At 37.0% G+C, this 26,344-nt stretch overlaps 1 protein-coding gene across 1 annotated transcript in view; it reads right to left on the bottom strand.

Annotated features, from left to right (window-relative positions):
• Positions 1–26,344, bottom strand: part of USH2A (usherin) — a 397,775-nt gene that overhangs the window by 63,064 nt on the left and 308,367 nt on the right. The window contains exons 50-59 of the mRNA XM_062573566.1: positions 24,096–24,319; positions 21,526–21,736; positions 20,934–21,131; positions 20,166–20,320; positions 18,184–18,382; positions 11,231–11,338; positions 10,541–10,724; positions 9,694–9,851; positions 2,420–2,578; positions 1,087–1,249 (exon numbers count right to left, since the gene is read on the bottom strand). Of these exons, the coding sequence (XP_062429550.1) occupies positions 1,087–1,249; positions 2,420–2,578; positions 9,694–9,851; positions 10,541–10,724; positions 11,231–11,338; positions 18,184–18,382; positions 20,166–20,320; positions 20,934–21,131; positions 21,526–21,736; positions 24,096–24,319 (1,759 nt within the window). The remainder of the gene's footprint in view (positions 1–1,086; positions 1,250–2,419; positions 2,579–9,693; positions 9,852–10,540; positions 10,725–11,230; positions 11,339–18,183; positions 18,383–20,165; positions 20,321–20,933; positions 21,132–21,525; positions 21,737–24,095; positions 24,320–26,344) is intronic.

Genomic DNA, 26,344 nt, shown 5'->3' with positions numbered 1-26,344 from the left:
ATTTTTTTTTTTTTTTTTTTTTTTTTGGTCAGACAATTATAAAATATAAAAGAGCAGATTAAAAGGTTTGGCAAGAGAGCAGGAATTTTTAGAGGCTACTAATGTGTTTAAGGCAAAAGTGAATTTATATTAATCATCATTGCTGATTCCCAATAGGTAATTTGGTTCTCCCTCTTAGCTGGAGCTCCAATACAATAAAATGTCCAGCTAGTGCAAACTCTGTGGGGAAGGGAAGGTTCAGCCCAGCAGGTTTGCAAGGCAGATTTGGAGTTGGGAAAACCAACTCCTGACTCAGACTTTAAATCTCTCTCCAGTACATGGCTTGAGTTCTCTGTCCTCTTTTCTGCAGCTATTCAAGAAGGTCCCTTCTGCTAGCTTCAAAGGGGCAATCAGCACAACAGAAGTCCACGCTCTGCTGTGCTGATACTTCCCTTAACAGAGCTATCTACATAGAAAAGTCATCATGCAGTGCTCGGAAATTTCAGAGCACCAGCAACGAGGATGTGTCAGTCAGCCACCTAGACAGGGCAGCTGAGTACAAGCACCAAGAGACATAAATAGATGTAATTTAATTGAGAGATTGTATAAAATAGAGCTGCACTATTATCTTACTGCAGATTAATTACTTATAAATAGGAACACAATTCCTCTCTTAAAACTGACCTATGTTAAGAATCCAGATACCATTTGGGGCTTTGAAAATCTTTTCATCAACACTGAATAACTCCTGTTTATATTCCAAATTCCTCAATTGTCTATCACATGACACAGATGAAAATATCTATTAGTCTGCGTAAACATACTTTAAGAATATCTATCTTCCAATTTTGTCTGTCCCTTTGATTTTTTTAAAATATATTTTCAGCTACTTTTTGCCATTTTTAGATAAGGATATATGATTCTTGTCTCAGCTCTTTTTCTCAACCTTTGCACTCCCAGACTAGTATTTTATCTTAGTAGTTAAGAGGCAAGAAATCAGACAAACTTTACCATTTACATCTTCTACACTTTTTTCAACTGCTAATATATCACAGAGTAGAGAAGCGTACACCTCAGTAAGACCAAATGAGGTGATAAAACATTTACCTGTAAATAAAGTAGTTAGTAATGATGCCATTTGGTTTCTTAGGAGGTGACCATCTCACTTCTATGAGCGCAGACCCAGCTGCTTTAACGATAGGTGGGCTCAATTCTCTCGGAGGTGCTTCAGCAGTTCTTGAGTACGTTCGACCACCCACTCCACAGCCACCTACAGATTCAGAAGTTTGCTTAGAAATGAGAGTGTCTTCCTCAACAAAAACAATGACTTCCAAAATTGAAAATGCAAGAAAAGACACTTTTTCCAATTGGACTATACAATGGCTACGTTTACTGAATGGACTATACGATAGCTGCATTTACTGAATGAAAACAACAAATCACACAAAGAAACAAAATACAAGAGAACATTTAATGGTTTTGATGAAAAAATAAAATACAATAAAATACTGGTTAAACATTCTATTCCCTGTTAAAATTATTAAAATGTCCTTTCAAACATTGTCTGTGTCAAATCACAACTCTTGTACTGCCTGGACAAAGCTTTCTAGGCTTCCAGAATTGCCTTTAGAATGTGCAACAGAGTCCCCAGGTCAATAATACAAATATCAAGGTAAGAAGCTTAAAATAATTAAAACTTTGGAGTATCCAAGTTGGATGTTTCTGACATGCTATGACAGCAGTCATACAATTCCTTTATTTCTCCCATTAGCATAAACTTTTCTATGAGATGAAGTTCAGGACTGAGCATTTCTGAAGTAATCTACCAGAAATAACAGATAATACAGTGAAAACAGACGAATGTGGAGTAAAGAAACTCCTGCTGAAATGGTGCCTCATTTAACTTCATTACATTAGTAAATGCTCATTTAAATCAGTGCAGCTCGACTGATGAGCTGCTCCTGATTTACACCAGTGCAGGTGAGAAGAGAACTAATTCCTAGTTGTCATTTTAGAAAAATTTATTTCAGTTGGATTTTGAAAATTTCCATTAAATTCAAGGGATTATGTAGTATTTGGGCTCTTCTCTCGTTTCTTTATGATTACCACTTTTTGCAGATGAACTGCTACAGAACTGACTTTATTCTGTGTAGGCACATTTTCAAATATTATTAATATTATCTGTGATAAGCTTTTAATATAATGGCACATATTACCCCAAATAATTTTTTAATCTCAATTTAAAATATTAAAATATTAATGATACAACATGGAGAAATATTTAATACTCCATTCTGTGTTACGCTTTCTTTTTACTAGATAAACATTTCACACCATTTTAGAAATAAGATTTTAGCTATCTGCTTTTCTGAGCTGAATCTATTTGGCAAATTTCCATTCTCTTCCAGGCACACAAGTGAGTCTTTTAAAATCATCCTACCATTCTGGCATGCTTGTATCCTTATCTCATAGAGGGTGTAGGGATCTAGGCCATCCACAAAACCAGAATGGGCCCGACCTACTGGCTTCACCAGCAGAGTGGGACTGCTTGCATTTAGTAAGATATTGTATTCCAAAGGCACACTGGCAATGAATATCCCTGTTGTGAAAAAGAGATGACCAGTGATTATCTGAAATACTAACAGCTGCGCAGGACAAATTCAAAGATGCATTCATCACATGCAATTTTAAGTGCAAGCTCCTCTTTAGATTTTGCCTACTGTCTCTTTCAGAAACCAAACCCATTTAAATATACACTGAAACAAATCTGCAGATCACAACTGGAATACGGACATTACAGTTCTAAAGACAGTTAAAAATCAAAATCCACCTCAATCAAGGCAACTGTTGCAATTGCCACCTCTGGGAAGAGGAGTGGGTCTTATGACTGGGAAGCAGGCATCTGTTATTTCCTTATTTTGGAGGCATAGGGTTTAAAGCAACAGCTACTAAACACTGCTTGTGTATTGAGTCATACGATCAAACAACTAAATTGCCACAGTTTAGCAAATTATACCTTGTTAGCCCAGCAGTAGTATCTGAATGTTTCTCATACTCTTAGCCTACTTTGCTACTCAAGTATAATGCAGTAGCCTGATCCCCCCCCCAAAAAAATCAGCTGATATAAAATATTTTGTTTTAGTTTTTGTCTAAGAAAAATGAAACTAATTTTTACCACTTTGTTTTAATTCAAACATTTTTTCCCCTCTAATCCTCTTCCCATCCTGTCACTTCCTAGGTTTCCAGTTCTGTTGAGAAGCTGGAAAATCAATTATTCCAAAAGAACAACTAAGCCATATGCCATCCCCTCAGAATGACTGGCACAGATTCCTGGATCTTCTCTTGTCTCCTCTCATACGGCTTTCATTATTTTTTTCAAAGACTACACAGAGGACAACTACCATTAGGCTGCAGCTCTGACTGTCCTTCTATACCTTGATCCTTAATGTTGAAAGTTAGAGAACCTCCAGCTATTGTCTGAATTATATTCTTTTCCTTATCAGAGTCTATAGTTGAAAGAATAATCCAGGAAACTAACAAAAACATCATAGTAGTTTACAGTAGTTATTTATAGTGGTTGTTTTCCAGTGTAATTAGAAAAGGGGCTGTAGGCTGTTCACTTTCTGTCCACTGTAGACTGTTGTACACAGGCATCAGCAATTTCATAAAACTAAGAGAATAACTAAAGAAGAGTTTGTCTGTTATGTGTATTTCCTTTCATTCTGCAGTCCTATGCAGTCTTAATTGCTTAACAACCAGAACAATGTGCAAAAACCAAAGTAGTCCAGGTACCATTCCAAAATGAGTCAAAATTATCTGATTTGCAGGAATTCACCGCTCTTTCAATAGAGCACCCCTACTAGAGATGTCACAGAGCTGTCTGCCTAACTGCACTAAGAACCAAATTCCTGTAGCAGTTCTGAGGTTTGACCTCAAGACTGTCTTGAGAACCTTCCCGTTCATCACTTTGGCAAACAAGTCCATTCTTACTCCCAGTTGTGATTTTGGTGCTTTTCTAATAAAGCATTTAGATTGATACTATTATCCTGTAATTAATAAGAGTAATTTTTTCCATTTCTGTGTATCTTTTAAAAGGATTTTTAATTAAATATGAATATGCACATTAACTTAAAAAAAAAAAAAATTTTTATGATACCATAAACAGTTGATGCTCTTTGGAAGATCAGAAAAATGTTTGTGAAATATCAAGTTTTTACATCTCTCAGAAGAGAGAAGAGAACAGAAAGATCCCAAAGAAATGAGAAGAATGTGTTTTCTCAGCAGGCACTAGACAAAGGAAATGCCATTACACTAAAAGAGCCTAAAGATTAGCCTTGAAGTAGAGTGGCTTCAAGTTTATTCAACTGCTCAAGTTTATTCAACTGCTCAAGTTTATTCAACTGCTGGGTTTTCTCTCAAGGAGAAAAAAGATACTGATAAAATGGAAGCGACAAACGGAGGAGACAGAAACTGGACAAATTCCAGTGTAAAAGTTTCAAGAAAACACAAAACTCCAGTCATTCAGAATGCAGTAATAGAAATAACAGCTTTTAAAGTTATGCAGGATGTTACAAAGAAAAACTCTGAGAGGTGATCCTGAAGTATAGTAGATGGCTTCCGAAACCAAGAAAATGATTTTATGTCTCTGATATATAGAAGACAAAAACTTCTGGTAAAGAACACCTGAGTCTGCATTTTATAATCATACCTTTAACTAAAGATATATTATTACACCTAAACTACCTTGTTTTCTGTAATTGGAGAGGCTGCAAAGGACAGAACAAAAGATCCTAAAGTAAGAACTTGAATTGTTAGGCAGCAAATCAAATAGAAACATTTTATTTCTTCCTGATAATGAGTTAAGGTCCCCTTCTTTTCCAGTCCTTACAATGGACTAGATATTTCAGATAGAAAAGTCCTCTATCTTATGAAAGTGATATTTAATTCACTTTTGTGAATTGTCTGATCTGGTGCATTTATTCTAAGCAGAAATTCACAGAAGCCTTTGAATGGCACTTCTTGGAATGCCTGGTTTCCCAAGGCAGGTTAAATACCAACATGGACAGCTGAACCCAGCTATCCCTATGGAGCAAGGGACACCTATTTCAAAATAACTGACTTATCCAGGTCTAACTTTCAGCCTGTATCTCAGTAGAAATGCTAAAAAAATCCCCAAATCTTGAAATTCTCATAACAGCAAATGTATTAGGAATGATACCAACAGTAAATATGCTCAGCAGAAAAAAAATTCTCAGGAAGTGATCATGAAATTGTAAATAAATTGAAGAAAACACCCTGAAAAATTATAACCAACATTTAGTGGAAATCTTTCCCAGCATTCGCCCCAAACTAACATCAAAATACCACTTTATAAGCTAAAAAATAAAAATCATACTCATACAATACAGAATATTGTCAAAAAAGCTTTGCATCTGCAGCCAGTCTGAAACAACTACCTTGTGTGTTCTGATGACTGAAGCAAATGAAATGGGCATATTTGTTAAAGTCAGCTGGGAAACCACACGACGTGGTTAGTTCCAGAGTTCATAAATTTATGTCAGAATAAAAGGAACCATAAAAGCACAAGTGAACCAATTTACCCTAAGTGCAAATGGCAGTTTTGTTATTTGGTGTCAAAGTTACCACGAGCACAATGACAACCTGCCATAACACATTTTCATGTTCACTAAAGAACAAGGATTTAGTTGGTTAATATTCCCAGCAATACTCCTTTTCATAATTTACAACAACTAGATGCTGATAGGTTATTTAACATTTATGAAGTTAAGATGTAATCAGAAAAACCCTGATTATCTTTACAAATAAAAAAGTTAAATTATTCCACTTTTTTCCTCTCTGACTTCATTTCACAGCAGGTGCACACTTTGCAATGGGACAAGTCAATCAAACTAAACCTCGTTTTTTGTGGGCATATTTGGATAATGTTTAATGGACAATTCTGCACAAAACTCCGCAAATTAGGTTTGACGGCCCTGTTTACTTCAAAACTAGGGTAGCTCATAAAGCAGAATTTGCAGCATAAGATGCCTAGAATCAAGAAAATAAAGCCACAGTCTGTTTTACAGACTGGTAACCAAAAATCTGTTTGAAGTCAGTTGCTAGAAAACTGTTTAGTATGATGAGAAACTCCATCACAATTAAAGCTAAACAATTAAACTGTTTCAGTTATAGTCAAGAAATACTAAAATAAGAATGTCATGTTTTTTATTTAAAACTAGATAAGAGAATAAATCACGAAGTAACATTTTAACATTTAACATTACACAGTTAAAAAGTATTTTATCTGCTTAAGTGTTTCAATTAAGTTATATGCATCCAGGTGTCTTATTCTGATTCTATCAAGTGTTCCTAGCAAGTCTCTGAAGACAACAAAAGCTGGAAATGCTGACCACTTTCAAGATGAAGAACTTTGGAAATCGAGCTTGAAAAATCTGGCCTACAGTGACATGGAGAAAACGCTCACCTACACTAAGAAATAAATCACTCCATTGGCTTATCAAAAGTCGGGGCATTTTGTTAGGTCAGCTGGATTATTCCTCTGAAGTAAAACAGAAACCCCAATAAATGGGGAAAACAAACCAAAAGACAAATAAATACATCATTCAAATACCAAGTGGGATCTCAACAAGAATAAAATAGAAATCCAGATATGTTATGTAACCATCGCTTTCTAAAGGTTGAGCAAACCCGGATGCTGATGGAGTGAAGCAGAATGCCACAACATGATGAAAGAGGACATTTTAATCCAAAGGGTCATTAACATACGAAGCAAGGAACCCAGGAGCAGAGGACAGAATCCTGTGTCTTTTGAGCGTGTTCATCTTTCATGGCACTACTAGCAACTAAAGGCATTCAGAAGGATCAGGTCCCTGGTAAGGACCAGTAAAGCGGTCAATGCGTTGAAATGCAGGATTGCATTATCATTAACATTTATGGATATGCCTCAGGAGATTTATGGGTTTTTTTCCATTCTGCTTTTCAGCTTCTATCCATGCTACTAATAGTTGTTCCATAATAATTGTAACACATCCTTCTGTAGTGTATCAGTGAAATGTACCGTTCATTTGAGGTCTGTGCGCTGAGGCAATGCAACACATGATAATGGGATACCTATTTCAGAAAATAAAGTCCTATTTTCCATAATGAGTGAGGTGTGTCAAACATTTTTTGTGAATCCATCACTTTAACCACTGCTCGGCCACCGTGCTGTTTCGCAAAGTCAGGAGTTTTGAAATGCTATACATGTGTAAAGTTAGAGATTTAAATATATTGTTGATGTATTGAGGATGAATATTTGATCCAAATTTACTACAGGAGACAAGCAGATCAAATGCCAAAGGATCCTAGATGTCCACAGAGATGAAGACACTATGACCAATTGCCCTCCCAGCAAAATTTTATTAATGAAAAGCATTTTTTTTTTCCTGGAGACAATATCAATTTAAATAATTGTCTTCTCCAGGAGTGGCTGCCAACCCTTATAATTAAAGTTGTATTCTGAATTTAAAAGAGAAATCTATATTATTTTAATATAGTAAAATAATAAAAAATAGATAAAAGAACTATCAAAAATAGATCAAAAAAGTAACTACTTTGCACAATGACATAAATAAAGATAACAAGTTGAAGACCCTTCAGGCTAATCCTACTGAGCTGGGAATCTATTTGGCCCCATAGGTAGGGATACCTAGGAGCTGTCAATGGGATGTATGCCATTCTAGAAGATTAGAAACTCCAAAGGAAATCTCCATGTGTATCTCTCCCCAAGTCTTAAGAGGAAAATTAGCTAGCGATCCTGAGGCTTTTTGATAAATGGAAAAGCATTTTCCCCAAAAGTGCACTGCATGAAATACAGTCCCTTATTTATACTTACAGACCTAAAGATTAGGTCCCATAAAAGGGAATCTGAGAGGAAAGGACTAAGTCAGGAAGGTGAGATATATGTTTGGAGAGCATCCAACACCTGGGAAGAAGGACATGTGCCCATCTCTACCCGAGGACAATGATTCCTACAGCTGTGTGAGTTCATTAAACCCAGATCCTCTGCAGGGTCATAATGTCCAATCTCCTCCTCACCCCTGTGATTGTGTGGTTTAAAGAATACATGAACCTTTTATACAATATCTTAATTCCAAAATAACAAAGTGTACTACACAGAGTGTGATTCTCCATGCAGGCTTGTAACCTACTGTGGGGAATAGGAATTCACACAACTGCAGAAGAACAGGTCTAGAACAATGATGACAGGTTTTCCTAGGAAACACCCCACTCTTTAAAAGCTACGCTTTTGCAATATAGTCTTATGTTTTAAATCTATTTTTAATGTGGTTGCATATTTTGGACCTTAAATTATATTATCAAAACTGTAATACAGTATGAGTCATTTTCCAATAAAATCAACTGCAGATTATGTGCCACTCGAATTCATCTGCCTTCTGCTGGGTTCTAAATCCTTTCAGGCAGTAGGGGGAAAAGTTTAATTTAAGATTTTAATCTTTTTCATATATTATAGCATTTCTATAATGGATTTTGTGCTTCTGAAAACTAAAAGATTGACAGCTCAGGGTATTATAGATTTATTAATCATTGCTTAAATGGGTATGTTGAATGCTGCTAAGCACTGCCACAGTGCTTGCTATCCCAGCCTTGAAGGCAAAATACATTTTCTAGGTGACTTTATTGTTAATGCCGTTGACTCTACTGTGGCTGCTCTGCAAGGTGAGAACATCTTAAATAATCAGGAAGAGGAGACATCAGAAACTTCCCTGGGAGAGTTAATTAATAAAACACCGTTGTTACTGTAGAATGCAAACATGATTGAAGTTTCTGAAAACATGACCTAATTTTAGCTGGAAATGCTAATATCTAGGAACTAGAAAACACTTTGCTAAAGATGAATTACATTAGATAGAAAATTGTCCATTTACACAGATTTCATTGTCCCACAATAACTATACCACCGTATCAGTAAAGCACATATTACTTAATCTGCGAGCTACTTTAATGAAATGGAGCACAGTCTCAGACAGAACAAAAATGCTATTATTCAATAATGCCTTCTTAGCCTACCTCTGTAGCAGGCCAAGACAACCTGGTGATGTTTGGAAGAAGAGTTAAAGGGAGAAAAATATTTCTGGGCCTTGGCTAACCCACCCTCCTGCAAGATATGTCCACATAACTCCACGGTGCCATGCTGAATGAAATTTGTTATATCAGGTCAAAGGGAGCAAAGGATCTCTGCATTACACTCTTATACCATTTGTTGAAAGAACTAAACATTGTACCCCCGCAGATCAAGTTGGCATTTTAATTGACAGTATAACTATTAAGACGTCGGCAACTCCAAATGCTTCTCCTTGTCAATATCTCAGATTGATCTGAAGAGAAAACTTATTTTCAAAGTAATTGTTCTTTCTGTAATACTTGTGCTTAGTAATAGTTTACAAGATCAAATTAATACACAGATTTTTGATTAGCTAATTCTCACAATATTTATGTCAAGTATATAGGTCAATATTATAAAAAATATGTCTAGAGGAAGCAGTAGCTTTATATACTGGTTATTTAAATCACACAAACACTAAAACTAAACACAAAGGAAAAAAACAGAATGGCTCAGCTGCCTGCCTGAATATCCTAATTTTTCCATTCCTTCATTTTGCTACAAAGTACTCCATAGGAATACATTTTTACCTGGCACGTCCCAAGCTAGAAATATAGAATAAGCATCAATTACTGTGACATTATACGGGACATGAATTTTCTCTGGTGTTCCTGCTGGTGTTTGCATAACGTATTTATCACTAGTGTTGCTGCCACCCCAAGTGCTGGCTTCCAGCTGGTAAACATATCTGCACAAACACAAAAAGAGAACCAGTAGATACTACCGTTAGAAGCTTTAGGCATATCTGTATTAGAACATTTCCATTTTCATCAATTTAAAGTGAACACTACAAATACTGTGTTAGCAAACATTTTCACCTTTAGGATTGCTTAAGATGAGGAAAGTGACTATTTGCTTGTCAAGCTAATACTTTTTATACTAAAATTCACAATGGCTTAAATAAGACATAAAAGTGTCAGCCAAGGAAGGAGTCAAAACCAATTTCAGAATGATCTGCTTAATAATATTAGCAGCTGCTATTTTTGAGCCAGTAGTTCTGTATTCACAAAAACATTATAAACCATGTACAGCTCTATCTGCTACATAAAGACTTAAATTTTTCTGAGCGTATTCCACGAGGGGAATAAAAAAAAGACAATTAACCCTACCACCCCACAAGGAAAACAAGTCTCCACCTTTGAGTCAAAATGACTTAATATCAGAAAAAGAACAAAAGAATCATCATTTGATTAAGGCATGCCAACTTTTGAAGCCATTTGAAAGTGTTCCTTACCAATCTTTCAGTGATTGCCTAGTAACAGGAGAGATCTTTCTCTTGTTAAAAAAGCACCTCACATTCTTGCACCTTTCGCCAACAAGTGATAACACACTTAGAACATCGCTTACATACTACTAAAGCTCTTTCGCATGCCTTACCTACTATTAGGCTCCAGGTTAACATCTGTGAAATTCAGGTCGCTACTGCCACCCGAGAAAACCTGCTCTCCGTCACGAAGCAATCGATACCGAGTAATGAGCCCGTTGGGTTTCTTTGGTTCACTCCAGTAGAATTCCACCTCGGTGGAGCTGACGAGGACATGGCGAGGTTCTGGCCATACCCCTGTTAACATTGCAGTGACACTGTTTGAACCACATGACAGAAGAATCAAGTTCTTTACTTTTCTTATGCTGTTGCTCCCAGTAAGGTAACAGAGGCATAAAACATTGCCGGAGGGGAATGACAGAATTTAACATACATTCTGAATTTAATCTACACTAAATCTAAATAACCAGACAAGGTACAGATTAATGAAGAATGAGGCCAAAAGCTGCAGCCTTTATTTGGCCACTTGCTTCTACATATTTATTTGTATTTTAAAAATATGCATTTATTAATTGTAACCATTACAAACTTAAAGATGAACCTGGAAAATTGTCACAAAAACAAAGTAGAAATAAGAGTGTGTCAGTATGAAGAGTGTGTTGAGCATAAAGGGACAGATTCTCCTGTGTAAATCTATACATTATAGCTTCATGGATGACAATGCGTTTTGCACCTTTTTAAACCATCAGAAAATACAAGTGACCATCTTTTTTGCAATTTCATGAAAATGCTTTTTCTCTTACCATGAGGAGCAGCTTGCAATGTTTGACCTGAAAGTGGCTGGCTAGAAGCACACCCAGCAGATGTGCATGCGGTAAGCATGAAGCTGTAGTTAGTGTATGGCTGCAGACCTAGAAAAAGCAAACAAAGTTTAGACTAAGATGTTGACATGAGGCATCCCAAGAATTGTCAGTAGATACAAAATTAGTGGGCTTACGGGAAAAATAACTTTTGGTATTTTTGCAGACTTAAGATATGACCCATTCTTGTTTTATATTTGAAAAATAGTGAAATAGTAATATCTTGCTAATTTAGACATGTATCTTCTAATAGTTTGAAAGACCTAACAAAGCAATTCACACAGAACATGTGCTGCAGTACCTATGGATGTTGCTCACCTAGATATATTTGAATTAGTTTTAAATAAATTAAGTTAGACTGCACTTGCAGTGTAGTCACAACATTCCAGAGCTCAGCCCAAATTAAACAACTGAGAATTTATTCAATCTCTACAGTGGGTTTTTTGAAACCACACTTACAGCTGTACAAAATGATTAAAAATTAACTGGAAGACATCTAAACATGCTTGGCACAGACATACTGTCCCTCACTGGTGATGTCCTTAGCAATTTGAAGGTTTCCAATAGATAAGTATCCAAAAATGTAATTGCTTAAAATTTTAGACCTGAAAAAGCTGAAGAGTGTATAAATCTAGAAGAGCAGAAGAGGTGAAAACCTAGCACAAATATATATGCAACAATGAGGAAAAAAAATTATCTTGCAAACAAGGCCAAGAACACATTCCATTCCTGCCCCATTATGAGCTTCTCTTTGTTCTGTTTTCTTCCTATTCTTTCCTATTTTTTTTTGTTACGAGATTTTGATGTCTGTACAAACATTGAAAGCCTTTCTTTTGCATGTATTCAGGGACCCTCATGTTAGCACCTGGTAATACACAGAAGAAAAGTTCCTGTTCTGAATCTAAAAGGGACAGACAGTAAACCAAAAAACGGAAAGGAAGTAGAAGTAATGGATTGTGACAAGGATTCGGGAAGTAAGGGATGATTTTACAGAGATCAGAATCTACTAAAAGAGATGGGGGAGTCTGAGGCTAACCAGCCGAAGGGGAAAATACTAACATCTATGAAGAACTGCAAAACAAAGAATTGATTACAGCAATCTGGACAAGGATATTTAGATGAGGAAATCATGTTTAGAGGTTTCAAAACCAGGGGCAGAAGGGAAGAGAGGCAGAATTGTCAAGAAGACAGAAAGGAAAATCTGATTAGACCAAATAACTGAAGCTATGGAGGGATTATGGAGAGACTGAGAATTGATACAGGCCTGTACAGTCTTGAAGACTGGAATAAAGTAGGCTAAAGAGTAAAAAGGCAGATATAAAGTGCTGTCTAATTGGAGAAGGATAGGAGGAAGTAGGAGTGATATCCAAGGTAAGATTGGCATTAACCGGACAAAGAAAATGGACCTGAAGGTCCCCCCTTGTGCATATGCATTATGACACAGCCCTATCTACAATTCTGTTCAACATGTGGTCTCTGGCCTGCCTTACTGTACATTATTCAAGACTTTCTGTATGGTGTTCACCTCTATAATATACAATATTATACCAATATACTTTACTAATACCAATCACCTGACCATTGCAAATGGCTTAATATAGTAACAGAAATAAAATATTTCCTGCTTTTATAAACAGGACACTGACATAAAGAGACTGAAACAACTCAAAATCTCCCAGGAACTGTGAGAAAGCCATTCAGGATGCCTAGGACCTCCTGTTGGGTTCTTGGTACCACGCAGAGCTCTATATTCCTGCACAACCTCTGCTGCCTTCAGATGCAGCTCTGAGTGCTCACAGCTTAGCAGTTCAGGCCTCAAGCTCTCAGGCAGGATGTCCAGAAAATGAAGAATACATGGTCATCACAACCTGTGAAAGCCTGAGATGTGCCTTCCTTGGTGTCATGCAGTGAGCAACCTGAACACAAATGAATGTCTTGTAAAGCCAGGACACAAGTCAAACGCCTCAATCCAGAGAATCTCTTCTCCATGCTGTACCATGTGTCGTTCGCTCTAGCTCTCTAATCCAGGGTCCCACAAGAGGCAGGAGATGGGGATGAGTCTTCAGGACTTGATCAGGTTGGTGTTGGGGTGCTGTGAGGGTGGCTGCTCCCGGCGGGTAGGGGTTGGGGCTGGTGGGCCCGTGGCTGGGCAGGGGCCAGACCATCACAGGGCTGAAGCTGGCACCGCTGCAGTGTCATGGGGCAGTGACTGATGGTCCCAGGCTGGGCTGAGATGGGGCCAGGGACTTTCACTAGGGACAGGTTCAGAATGAGGGCTGTCTACACCAAGACTCCCAGGAGGAACAAACCTACCAAACCCAGCAAGAACGGAGGCAGCAACCCTATATACATGGATCTTTTTTATTCCCTCCTGGAAGAGGCACAGCTTGTGCCCTGAATGAGGCAGCAAATTTGTGTATAAATTAGTAGGCTATTAGGTAATACAGGCTGTCTCACTACACTTATGTGAAAGATGCTGAATTAGGATTATACAGGTCAGTTCATATGGATTATACAAGTCAGTTTTTAACTGCTTGTCTTTGTGACCTTAATAACATCCTTCTGATGTAGCTCATGTGCCTAATTGTAATTACTTCAAGCACAATGCTATTCAGTGGTACGAAAAAAAAATCTGGGCAAGAGCTTTGTTTATAAACAAATCTTTGTTTAAAGCCACAAGGAGTTATTGTAATAAAAACATATTAGATGCAAATATAGAAAAATAATAAGCAACAATTATGTAGAAAGGTGAAATAGCGAATGGAAAACACAGTCTGCTTACAAATTGAACAAGACATGTAGGAGAGAAAATAAGGAGATGACTGAGAGGGACAGCCCTGACTGTAACCTAATCATGAACTGGAAGAGAAGAAAAATCATCTGAACACTCAGTATAAAAGTAAGAAGGGAGGAAATGACAGTTGCAGACTAGAGAGAGGCAAAGGCATGGAGGAAAGCCAAGTATTTAACATTTCAGGATAGAAAAGATTACTGTGGCAACAAATTACTTGAATTCCCCTAAAGGGAGTCATGTTCACTTTTAAAGGAAACATGCATAATAAAGCAATACTCATTTACAACTACACTTTAAAGAGAAAAATGGGCATTAAAAAAAAGAGCACATGGTTTCCCTAAATTTATTGGCAAAATTCTGATACCTGAAACCTCTAGTCATACTTGAGGTAGCTAGTTATAGCAAATTTTTATCTCAATTATTAAAGCTTTGCATTAAAGGCCTTGTCTTCTGCGTGCTTTGGAAAGCTCTGTACAAACCTGTGTATGAAATTAATAGTAAAAACAACAAGTAAGATAATCTTGAAACGTAAACAGCATTTTGCTTTCCCAATTTTTCCACTTGACTGTTCACTAGAGCATACTCTCCCCCTCCTTTTCTTTCTTTTAGTCTATTATTGTCTTTTTAACTTAGCAGTCTATTTTATTATTGCAGCATTTGTTGTTTTGCAAAAGGGCTGTGAAACACTTTCTTAAAAATGCATCGTCTCATTAGCCAATCAATTGTTTCTGACACTGTTTGTCTTCATTTGTGGATATAGCTCCAGCAAGGTCAGTAATTAGCTCCCAGGCTAACGCTCCAGGGTCCCACCACATGAATTTTACTCAGGAGGATGTCAGTTAGCTGACCACAGCCTCATGCAACCCCTCAACCTCCAAAAGCTTCCTTCAGATAAAAATTACTAAGGATTCAGTGCTTTGAAGAAGATAGGGTTGACCAATGACAACGTTACCAAATCTCCATTCCTCACAGCTCTGAAAGGAGAACATTTTTAAATGAAAGAATCTCAAATCATGCAGTGCCAAGTATTTCTGAATCTTATTTCTTTCACTAAACAAAATGTCAGTGATCCTGTCTGGCTGTTACTTAAACACAACTGATCCCACAAATTCTTGATAAAGATATTTGAGATATGATCTTTAGCCTACTAAAAGGGGGGAGCTGAGAAGAATCCTTGCTACAGACCCATCCGCTGCTGCTGAAGAGGGCACTCTTAGCTTTCCTTTAAAACTCCTCTAATTATTTTCTTCACTGTTACCCTCTGCCTGGCCCCCACTGCAGAGCATTAGCAGGCCCATTTGTAAAGTAGTAGTAACACAAAGTGAAACAATGCCATAACTGTCATCCAAATTGTTCTGTACAGGGTAGTGGAAGTGTTCAGTAATAAATGATATAAAAAGGTCTTTTATTGACAAGCTGCCATGTGCTGTTTGCATTAGAGAATATGAGATGATGATGGCTGCTGCCCCTAGGTCCCAGTGGCATTCAACTCAGTGAGATAGCAGAAAATGCTTCAGTTTGCTTAAAGCATTGATAACACCTCTAAATAATTAACTGAGGACTTCCTGTCTTCAATTACTTAATGCTTTTTTTAACATCTTGAGAGGATTATAAGCAATTTATGGATTTCACATGATGAGCACATTCACCGCTATTCCCACAAAGCATTTGTGGGATCATGTTTCCAAAGCTTTGATGTAATTAAAAATAAGCAGCAAGACAATGGTGCTGTGGCAAGGTGCTAGCCTTCTTGTCTGTTATTTGCATGGCCCTAGATTCAAAGTCTCAAGAAAGACTAATGCTACAGCTTCATTAATGTTCAACTGTTGCTCAGGGAAATGCAGAGATTTTTGAAAAAAAAAGAAAGATGAGGAAATCAAAACATATATCCACAGGGGATAAGACAACAGTTAGTTCAAACATTTGAGATTACATATGAAATAAATTTGATTGTTTTAGCTCATTCTTTGAATTTAGAGAGCAATAATTATGCACATTGCAAAATCACTGCCATCAATTCCACATTATCACCCATGGAAGCTTCTGCAGAAAAAAACACAAGATTCGATTATGACTGTCAGGAGGAATGATCACTTATTTCACTCCTGGCTTAACATGGCAGCATGGGCAATGGCTTAGTGGAAGAGGCACACAAAAGGGAAATAGATCCGTATTTCGCAAGAGGTAACTTTATTTCTTCTCCCTTGCAACTGGTAAGAAAAACTGTATTGTTTGCATTAAAATTTCAGTTACTCTGCAGATATAACTGCTTTTCAGGAAGGAAGCGGGAGCACTGGAGAAGTATTTTCAAGTGGGTTTCAGCCAGCAACACTGTGGATATTATAACTACCCTCTTTTTGGAAGGCAGGTTATCACCTCTCAGATAAACAGCTTTCCAGTTACTTGTCAAGAAATAACGATACACTGGTAACTGCACTAATTATTCATATTCTCTAAGTCTCTCTTTCCTAGGGAAAAATGGGGCAGAGAAAATCCAACGACATCCCAAGTCCTAAGATTTCCTATTTATATCAATTTGGATATTGTTTAATCTCATTGCTTATTCACTGCTTCCTCACAATAGAAAAAATGTTAAAATTCATTCTTACTAATCACTTGAACATTATATGCATCTTCAGACAGGTCTGAAGATATCAAGGAGTTTTTTAGGACATGAGGTAACGAGCAACGGTACTTCCAACACAAATAAGTTATTTGTTTTCACAGGAGCCAGGTGGGTTGACTGCCCTGCATACTGAGTACCTAACCAAGACTGTGATTTCAGAGTGAACAAACTGAATTTTAATCTGAATAAAGCATCAGTAATACTGCAAATTTTAGAGGAGAAATTCCAGTAGAAGTAGCAAGAAAGAATTGGCCCATCTTTGTCAAATATGATCTATTATTAGATCCTAGCTGCTTCTAGAAAAAAGAACTGCCTTGATCTGATTAAGAGCTGTGTTGATATTCATACATCTTAGTTGGATTCCTAAACATATATTCAGGTATCACACACATGTCCTGAAGTAAAAGAAGGGTTACATACACAGGCTTGATTGGTAAATCATTGCTTGTTTTTAGGTGCTCTTTACATTACAAACTTGCAACAGCAACTCTAGAACAGGTATCACAAGTTGAGATACTCTAGTTATTATCACATGTCCAGGAGGATTGAATATGCAGAAAAAAATAATATACAGTTGATGAATTTCATATTTGAGCATGCTGTTGTCAAAGAGGAACAGCAATCTTGTAGCTTTCTGCTACTGACTACAGCAAGGAGGAACTCTCTGAAAATACCAAAGGATCCACCCTGACTCAGGATTTGTGCTTTGAGGGGTGGCTGAGAGCGCCAGATAAGCTGTATAGGTTTGATATGTACTAAATCAACTTCTATTCTTTGGATGGCTATCATATGGTGTCTATAACATAAGAATCTCCAAGTTTTCTACCCAGATGAGAAAGAAAGGAAAAATAAAGGCTATAGAATCCTAAAATTCACAAATATAAGAAGATGACAAGAAACCTGAAGTCAAAGAGTAAAAAAAGAAAAAAAAAATCTCAGGAAGTTAACCTTCTCCTTTCATGTTCAACAGAAATACTTCTAAGTATAATTTTGCTTCAAAGTATAAACAGAATCTGGAAGCTTTCTATCTTCCTTTCCTTTTTAATTCTCTCAGCCAGAAAGTATTGGGCCCTTCTTGTTCTTATACTGCAACACATTCACAGCAGACCAGTGACTTCAACCACATTGCTGCACATTAATGTTGATAAAACAGAGAGCTGAATCTGAGTGAAGGTAGGTCAAGCCTACATATTCTGTTTGACACCTCAAGCTTATCACAAAGTATGCATCTTGAATTAAGGTAGACGAATTTATTTTAGAATTTGGAAATTACAACTATTAATATTTTAACAATCAGCAGTTAGAAATGAAAGAGATTGAAGAAAACAAATTTAAGATATGTAAAGTCAGGACAAAGCATTTCTAAGCTATACACAATCCTGGGAATTTACTGATAAGTGGCAGTGTCAATATGTTAATAATGTTTTATATCTTAAGGACAGGACTTTATCCTCTCAGAGAGCTTTGCCTCCTTACCTGATACTGTGTGTTGCATTGTGCTTGCAGCGTCTGTGTATATCACCCCTTTCCCGACTTGACTGATCTGGTACTCTCTGATGATACCATTTGGTTTCTTGGGTGCAATCCAGCTTAAATGTAATGTTGTTGAGTTCAAAGCATTGACTGCTGGTGGCTGAACACTCTCTGGGACTCCTTGGACAGTGACTGCAACTACCTGAAGACACATGAATTAAACAGCAATTTAATGTAATAGTACACTAGATACCATGATCAATGAGAATGTCACTTTTGTTTTAAAATGTTGTTTGGCCTGGCATATCATTACCAAGGGCCTGGAGAACTAGTTACTTTTTTCCTCCTTTTTCACAATGAAATCTGACCTTGAATACATTACATAAGTCTATGTCTACAATTTATCACAACAGGTTCACCACATTTTAGCTGCAGTGTATAGCACTGGGTGAAACAACAAAAACTGTCTTGCTTGAAAACTCTTGATAACTCTCTTCCATATGGTTCGTCAGTGTCTCTGCATTTTAACTGCCTGATTTCATATATTTTAAGCACCAGTAAACACGGGGCTAAATTTCCACATATCCCATGCAATCTGAACTCTCTTAGTTCATAGCTATTTGCAAATCCACATTTTTCTAAGGAAACCAAAGATTTTGAAAGAAAGAATAATTAGCACTTGTTAAGCTCTTTCTGGAAAAAAGTAAAAAGAAAAAGGCCTCTAGTGACTTCTACAGAGGCACTTCCAAATTACACTGGTTTAATAAGTGAATTAGATCTTTTTCTCTTTGAGAAGCACTTTTCTTTTTCTATAATTACCACCATAAAGTACTTATATTATGCTGTAGATACAAAATGTGCCCTCTATAACATATTGTCTTAGCATATTTGATGCAATCAGTCACTACTTTCAGGCTTCAGTGTTTATAACAGTAACCTACTTAATTACAGACAAGTTGAAATAAGTAGGATTTATTTGCTTGGGCTAATGGTTGAAGCAACTGTGGCTACATGGCTTCCAGATCACAGTCCAGCGTGTAGGTAGAGGACTATGTGCCTATCTCCGTCTCTCTGTCTCAGTGCCCCTTTTCTTGCTGATTTGCACAACCAACAAAAACATTTAAGCACCTGAAAAAAATCAGCTTTTCAATCCCACACACATTGTAGTCACAGCCATTATCCCCCTTCTCTGCCCTACAGATCTTAAGCATTCCTAGAAATTTATGTTCACAGAGGCAAGGATGTTACTGTGAGAAAGACGTCACTTAAGAAACAGCTTTTCTGAAGGAGGAAAAAGGCAAGTTCTTTGGAGAATGGAAACTACAGCTGGTTAAATAGCAGTGGTAGTGAAAGGCATCTGTGTTTCTAAGCAATATAAGAAGAAATGAAACAGCAACAAAGAGAAGGAAGAAATTCTGTTTCCTTAAAAGAGAAGGAGAGGCAGGCTCTGCGGAAAGGGACCACAGAGCCTGAAGTCGGTGCGGACGCGGACAGCCAGTAAAGGGTAACATAACTGAAGTGGCCTCAGAGTAAGAAGGCTGTAGAAGGCTCAGAGTAAGAAAGCAGTTGATAGACTGCAGCTGAAGCAGGTAAACTAAAAAATACCATGGAAAAGGAGACTATAGATACCTCGGGAAGACACAAAGTTTTAATTTTGAGCCTTAGAGAAAGTGCTTTTTAATATTCCTTACTGTATTTCTCTCATGGGTAGCTTCCTATTTAAAAAACATCAGCTCCTACAGTGCAATTTCAGTTTTGCTAAGATTAGGATACTGCTTGTTTTGTCAGCTTGCTTCTATCAAGTTAAGATTCCAAATAATCACCTGACAGTGGTTGTATCCAAATAAGGTTATTGATGTTTTTAACTTACTTACTTTATAGTCTTCGCTAATGTCTTCAAATTACACCTTTCCAAAAGCATTTTTACGTTATCACACTGGCTGATAGGAGTCTGGCACAAATTCCAAAAAGACCATTTCACTAACCTTGTTGCTGTCTGTGCAACCAGCAACAGTGCAGGCTCTCAGCTGGTAGGAATATTCTTGATACGGCTGGACACCACCTGTGTCTCTGAAGCTCATTTCAGTTCCTCTAAAACGTTCAATTCCATTTCGGAGAATAATATAGTGAATAATAAGACCTATTCCAGAAAGAAAGTTTTCCGTTTTTCATTAGCTGAGAAATACTGTGTGATGGCATACCAGAATAACCTCATTATCTGCACACAGAAAATATTAAATGAAATCTCTAGAAGACCACTTTAAAAGGCATTCATCCCACTTAAACAGTTAATGTCAGTTAACAGTTACTCTGCTCAACCTCTACATCAACATCTCAGTAGATCTAAACATCTATTAAGAAAGTTATTTCAACTAGTGGATCTATTCCAAGTTTTCTCACTGTTTGAAAATCATAATCAACTTTTCCTGAAAGAAATATGAGTATCAAAAAAACAAAAACAAGAATACATTTTATAATATGAATGTGATTTTCTAATCATATTTGCCAATTAATTATTATTACAACTGTTCTCAAAAGGGGCTTCTGGGCACTCCTTAGAGATGTACTTAATTGTCCTCCATAAAAAGTTAGAACCTACTTTTTTGTGGTAAAAATGATCTCAAACTACAGGTCTTCTTACAAAGTCTAGGCATACATACATTTCAGTGTCAGTGACTAATTATGAAATGTTTTGTGCTTTTGGGACACTGTGATGAATGGCAGAACATGCATGTTTTTGTATATAACAATACCATTTGGTTGAAGAGGTTCTTCCCAGTTTAGAAGTATTATGTCTTCCCGGTTATCCACCTTGGCCCATTTTGGTGGACTTACACCCTGTGGCACATCCTGCTTAGTGATAGCTCTGCTAACATCACTGAAGCCTTTTCCGAAGCTATTCCATGCAGACACTCTGTACTCATATGTGATAAAAGGTTCAAGGTTCAAGTCTAGAAAAGGAAAGTTACATATGGATAATCTCTGTCTTTTATCAAAACATGAAAGGATTTTTATTTCTTTTTTCTGTGTTTATGGAGCTCGTGTGTTTAAAGACAGATGGAAATATAAGCTTTTCCTTTGGTAAGGGTCACTGTCTGATGTGGCAATACTTCTATCAACTTTTGTGAAACCAAGTTACCTTATGTCGTCATTGAACTTCTTGCTGCCCTTTTAATTTCCCTGAAGATACTGCCTAGGTTCACAGATTATTTCTTTAAGAATGTTACTTCACTACAACAGCTACGTGTTTGATTAGAATACCTTATAGCATTCAAGACATCTTTTTCTCCAACGCAAATTAAATACAGTAGCAAATCATCAATCTGATATGTCACTTTTCCTTACCTGTAAATGAATACTGGTCTGGGTTTCCTGTGTAGATGATCTCCTCTTCAGCTGGACACACACCTTCCTTTGTCTCCTTTTCAATAGCATTCTGTGAACCTTTTATCCATGCACAGATATTCTCCCTAGGGTCAAAATCACACTTTCCACAATATGCTGTTGCTTCCATGGCTAAAGGACAAATGATATTAGCCTTGCATTCTTCTTTTACCTAAGGAATACACATACAATTTTAATGTATTTTCCCCATCTTCCTTTCTTTACAAACGCTTCCATTTGTACTTCTCTGTTTTTAAACAACACACAAATGATGCAACCACACTGACTACCTTGGTATTTCTAGCATATTGGAGACCCTTTCAGTCTTGGGCCTGTCTACTGTGTCAGATCATTAATGTTTTCATAATCCTTTCTAAAAAAACTGAGTTTTCCTTGTAAAGTCCCTGCACAAAATTATCACAAATTTTAAGCACTGGAACCCTGAACAACCAGGTTTGTTGAAAGTAGAAGAGTCTACAATCAAATGAGAACAGGATTTTATCCCAGAATTTGAACATTCCACCCCTGCAAGGGCCAATATCTAGTGGCAAATCAGTAGCAATTCCTAGCCTGCCACCCAGCCTTCCAGCTACACAAAAGTGAACTCCGTGCAATTCCTTGGAAGCTTTCAAGAAATGAGGACCCTATTCATGAGCTCTACCACTGCACTCCTAAACTGCAGTAAGAAGCCCTGCACAAATGTTGAGGCAGGTACAAGATTTAACCCATGAAAAACAATTCACAGAAATAGAAATACACATTGACCACCTACAAGTCCATTAAAATTCATGAAATAATATTTTCCCCAGACCATAAGCTAGAGCGCAATAACTCTCATAAAATATGGGCTGTTGCTGGAAGAAATGTACTGCAATGTTTGCTATAAGTATTTCTGCACATTAGGCTACAAACTTTAGAAGGGAAAACAGATAGTTCATATCTAATGCTTCTTTAATTCACATAGCGAAATTAGTTTGCTGGATGATTATAAAGTATTAGATAATTTTGTTGTCCAAACTTGGCACTTTTACAGAAATTACATTGCAACAGATATCAATACAAGACGTATGATCCAGATGGGTTGTTTTCACAGATAACGTACATTGTAGCTCCAGGACATGTCTCAGAATATCAGTCCTTTTAATATTAGTAATCTATATATATCAAAAAGCCAGAAGTGCTATCTCTCTTCTACTGATGGTAAGTGAAATACAAAGCGTTCCCTTTGCTTATACGTTATATGTAAGGCCTGGATCGAGCACGTTATATAGCAGAATTCATTAACCTATTGTCAGCCATTTTGCCTTGCATAAACTAACAAAAAGCACCGAGGAACTGGAGCTGACTCATCACAACGCTTGGATTCACCCTGGGAGAAAATTATTCATGCAGTCTGAAAATGAAGTGACATGGAAACCTTGACATGAAAAGGAGAAGGTGGAAGAAATATTTGTGTATTATCTTGGGAGACAAATGAAAACAATACAGCAACACCTATATGGGGCTGCATTTGGTCCATTTTTCTTTTTACCTCAGTGACAAATTCCACAATATCTAACTGACGGCCTTATTGTACAATTCACAGAAACCCTCTTGCTTCCTCCCACACCCACTTTCTCTTTCTCTCTAAACACATGTGCATACATAACTATAAATATATACATAAAAACTGGATTTCCATGCTTTGGAGGTTGATTTCCTTAAGCAAAAATTGAAATAACTGTTGATTATATTTTTCAAGCTTCAAGGCTACACCAAGATGCTACTTCACTTCTAGAAGACTTTCAGAGACTTTGCAGCTCTGCAAGTCTGGTGAAATTGTTTCATATTCACATCTATAATCACTAGCCACTCTTTAAAATGTTGGAATTAGCCTTTATGGCCCTTTGTTTATGTTTATGAAAGAAGGAGTGCAAACAAATTGTTTCATTTAATATATACGAAAGGCAGCAAAAAATACAATATCCTCATTATTATTAAGATTTATACAGGGACCTATCTGAGTTCTACTGAAATTCATGCCAGAAGTGCCACTGGTCTTCTAAGGAATGAAGATTAAGTCCATCTTAAAAATATCAACTGCTTAATTATCATTTATAATTTTTTTTAGGAGGCTGGGGAATGCATGTCATAGAGACTGCACAAATCCAAAAGTAATGGTATTTTTACACTTGAGAACTGGCCACTTCAGTTTCCATTTCCGCTCAGGTAACACCATCAGGAATAGTGGTCACAGAACTGGAAGTGGCTATACATGCCGGTCTTGTTAGTATGCCAGCTTTTAGCCACTGGACTAATCTGAAGTGCTGGGCAACACTTCACAGAGGCAGCTAATCATTATTAATTCCTTTAGAATTCATTGCAATAACATCAATCATGGTGAACTCATTCGGTATTAATATGGATGTAATGTGAAAATGAATAATGCACACAAGAGTTTTTATATTCCTATTTTAGAAAAATAGTTATGAACAGTGTATTTCTCTTTCCATCGTCAAATCGGAGCTACCGAGAGATTTTCTATCAATTACCTTCATCATCATTCCAGCTGAAATCTTGTCAGAGCAAACATATTTCAAAGGATTATATCCAACTCCATTACAGCATTCTTCACTCTTTGGAATAAGTTCAGTCTCACAGCATTTTACTGGCACTTGGTCATTCTTTCTAACATGTGCTAGGGACTCACCACTGGAACCTGAGCAGCATATGGTATCTGACATACTCACATATTCCTGCCCGCAGCAGAACATCCCTGTAACAACAAAATATTATATCTGAATATGAAATGTAAACAATAAATAAATAGAAAGATAAGAAAGGAGAAAACTCAGAGTGCAATAAAGTTTGGCAGAAAACCATCAGCCTGGGATAGCAGCTGGAATTATGCAGAATTAACGAAAGTGAGATGAAATTCTGAATGTAAAGTGACTAAAGTGACTAACTTCTAGATCTGCTTGAAAAAAAAAATTATAGGAATAAACATGGATCCTCTAGAGTCAACTTGCACTATTCCTGAGCCTGTGTAAGAACCTCTGCTATGAAATACCACACTCACATACTATGAATGGCCAGTCAGAGATAGACTTACTGCAGAACGCAGAAATTCAGAAAACTTCGCTATGGATTTTCACATCAGGTCTAATTCATTTCCCCTTAAGTGGGGAGTCTTCCAACCAGTGAATCTTAGTATTCCAAAAAGCACCATCACATTATATTTAATGTCTTAAAGTGGGCGTTCATATTATGTTATAGAATTGAATAGGCGATTTTCCAAATATCAACAGTGAAGTTTCAATCCTCCAATAGAAAGAATTACTCTTTTAGAAATTAACATCTACATATAATTTTCATTTCTATAGTGGGATTGATAACCTGTCAAAAGTAATTCCACAGTCTGCCTCTATTTTTATCAATTTTATTTTCAAATGAAAAGCTCACCATGGCCTGTATTTACATGTATGATTTTGTAATTGTAAATTACCAATTTTGACACCCCCTCTCCCATGTAAAAGGGTAAATTTTCACTCTGAACCAAACGCTACTATCACCTCTAAAACAGGAGTTGAAATAAGTGTTATTATTATTCAGCCATAAATATACCATACAAAAAACAGAATTGTGATATACTGCTATGTCTACAAAATAATTTGTATTTAACACAATTTCTGTAGTATGTAGATATTTAAAATACATGCAGAAGTGGCCACTTTAGACTCACTGCCATTTATTACAGCAAACCTCTCTTAGAAAGCCATACATTATGAAAATTACTCTTTCAGGATATGATCCTGCTAAAGTATGCAGAGCATTTCATTCAATTCACTGGAATGACTCAAAATTGTAAAGTTACTTGCATAAATTATCTATTTCAGGACTGATTCCATCCACAGAAATCAAACCGGGTTCACCAGCTCTCCACGAGGTAAATACCTCCTCCTGCTCACACCCTTTTTCCAAACCATCCTAGGAGTCCACCGTATTGTAAGGAGAAAATTAATGCAGAAGACGACTCAATTCAGTACCAACAACCAACTCGGATAGCCCTGAGGGACTTCTGACAGGCAAACTAAAATTCTGATAACGAACTGCTTTGCTATTGGAATAAACAAGGCTGCATTCTTCCCCTGCGAACCTCATCTTTGTTTAACTGAATTAAATTTTTCAGCCAAGATTTCACTCACATAACGAGAAGTGACTCCCTTTCTAGTTTCTTTGGTAAACCATTACTTCTTTAATTATTATCAACCTTGTTCCAGTGTGATAAATTGCTAATTACTTAATACCCTAATCAGCGTTCATTCTTTGCACAGATAAACTGTGACAGCGCCATTAATTTAAATAGTAATTTCACTTAATGGCCAGAACGGCACACCAGATTTTTATGCAGCATTTTCTGAAGACTGCATCCATCACTGCAATATTCTGACATAAAGATGTCTGACGTGCACTAACTCACTTAGGGAGAGCAGATGTTGCAGCGCGGAGTTTGGTAGTAATTCCCAGAGTGCATCACTTGAGCATGAATGAGCTGCAGCGGCAGGGGCAGGCGAGCCTCGGAAACCGCGCCGCCCGGCCTTCGACCTTTGCCTAATTTATCACGTGTAGCACTTGACTCTTGAACCTCGACACCTCAACTGTACCATTTTAAATATGCTCCCAGAAACACGAAAATAGGGCCGCGTAACGCTGACGGATCGATTTGCCTTCCGAAAAAGAAAAAATCACTTCATTCAATTACTTAAGGAGCCAGAAATTCCTATAAGCCCTTGTTGAATTC

Source organism: Rhea pennata, chromosome 3 (assembly GCF_028389875.1).
Source record: "Rhea pennata isolate bPtePen1 chromosome 3, bPtePen1.pri, whole genome shotgun sequence".
NCBI classification, from domain to species: domain Eukaryota; kingdom Metazoa; phylum Chordata; class Aves; order Rheiformes; family Rheidae; genus Rhea; species Rhea pennata.
Note: the sequence above shows the minus strand (reverse complement) of the source record. Positions and strands in the feature narration are given on the sequence as shown.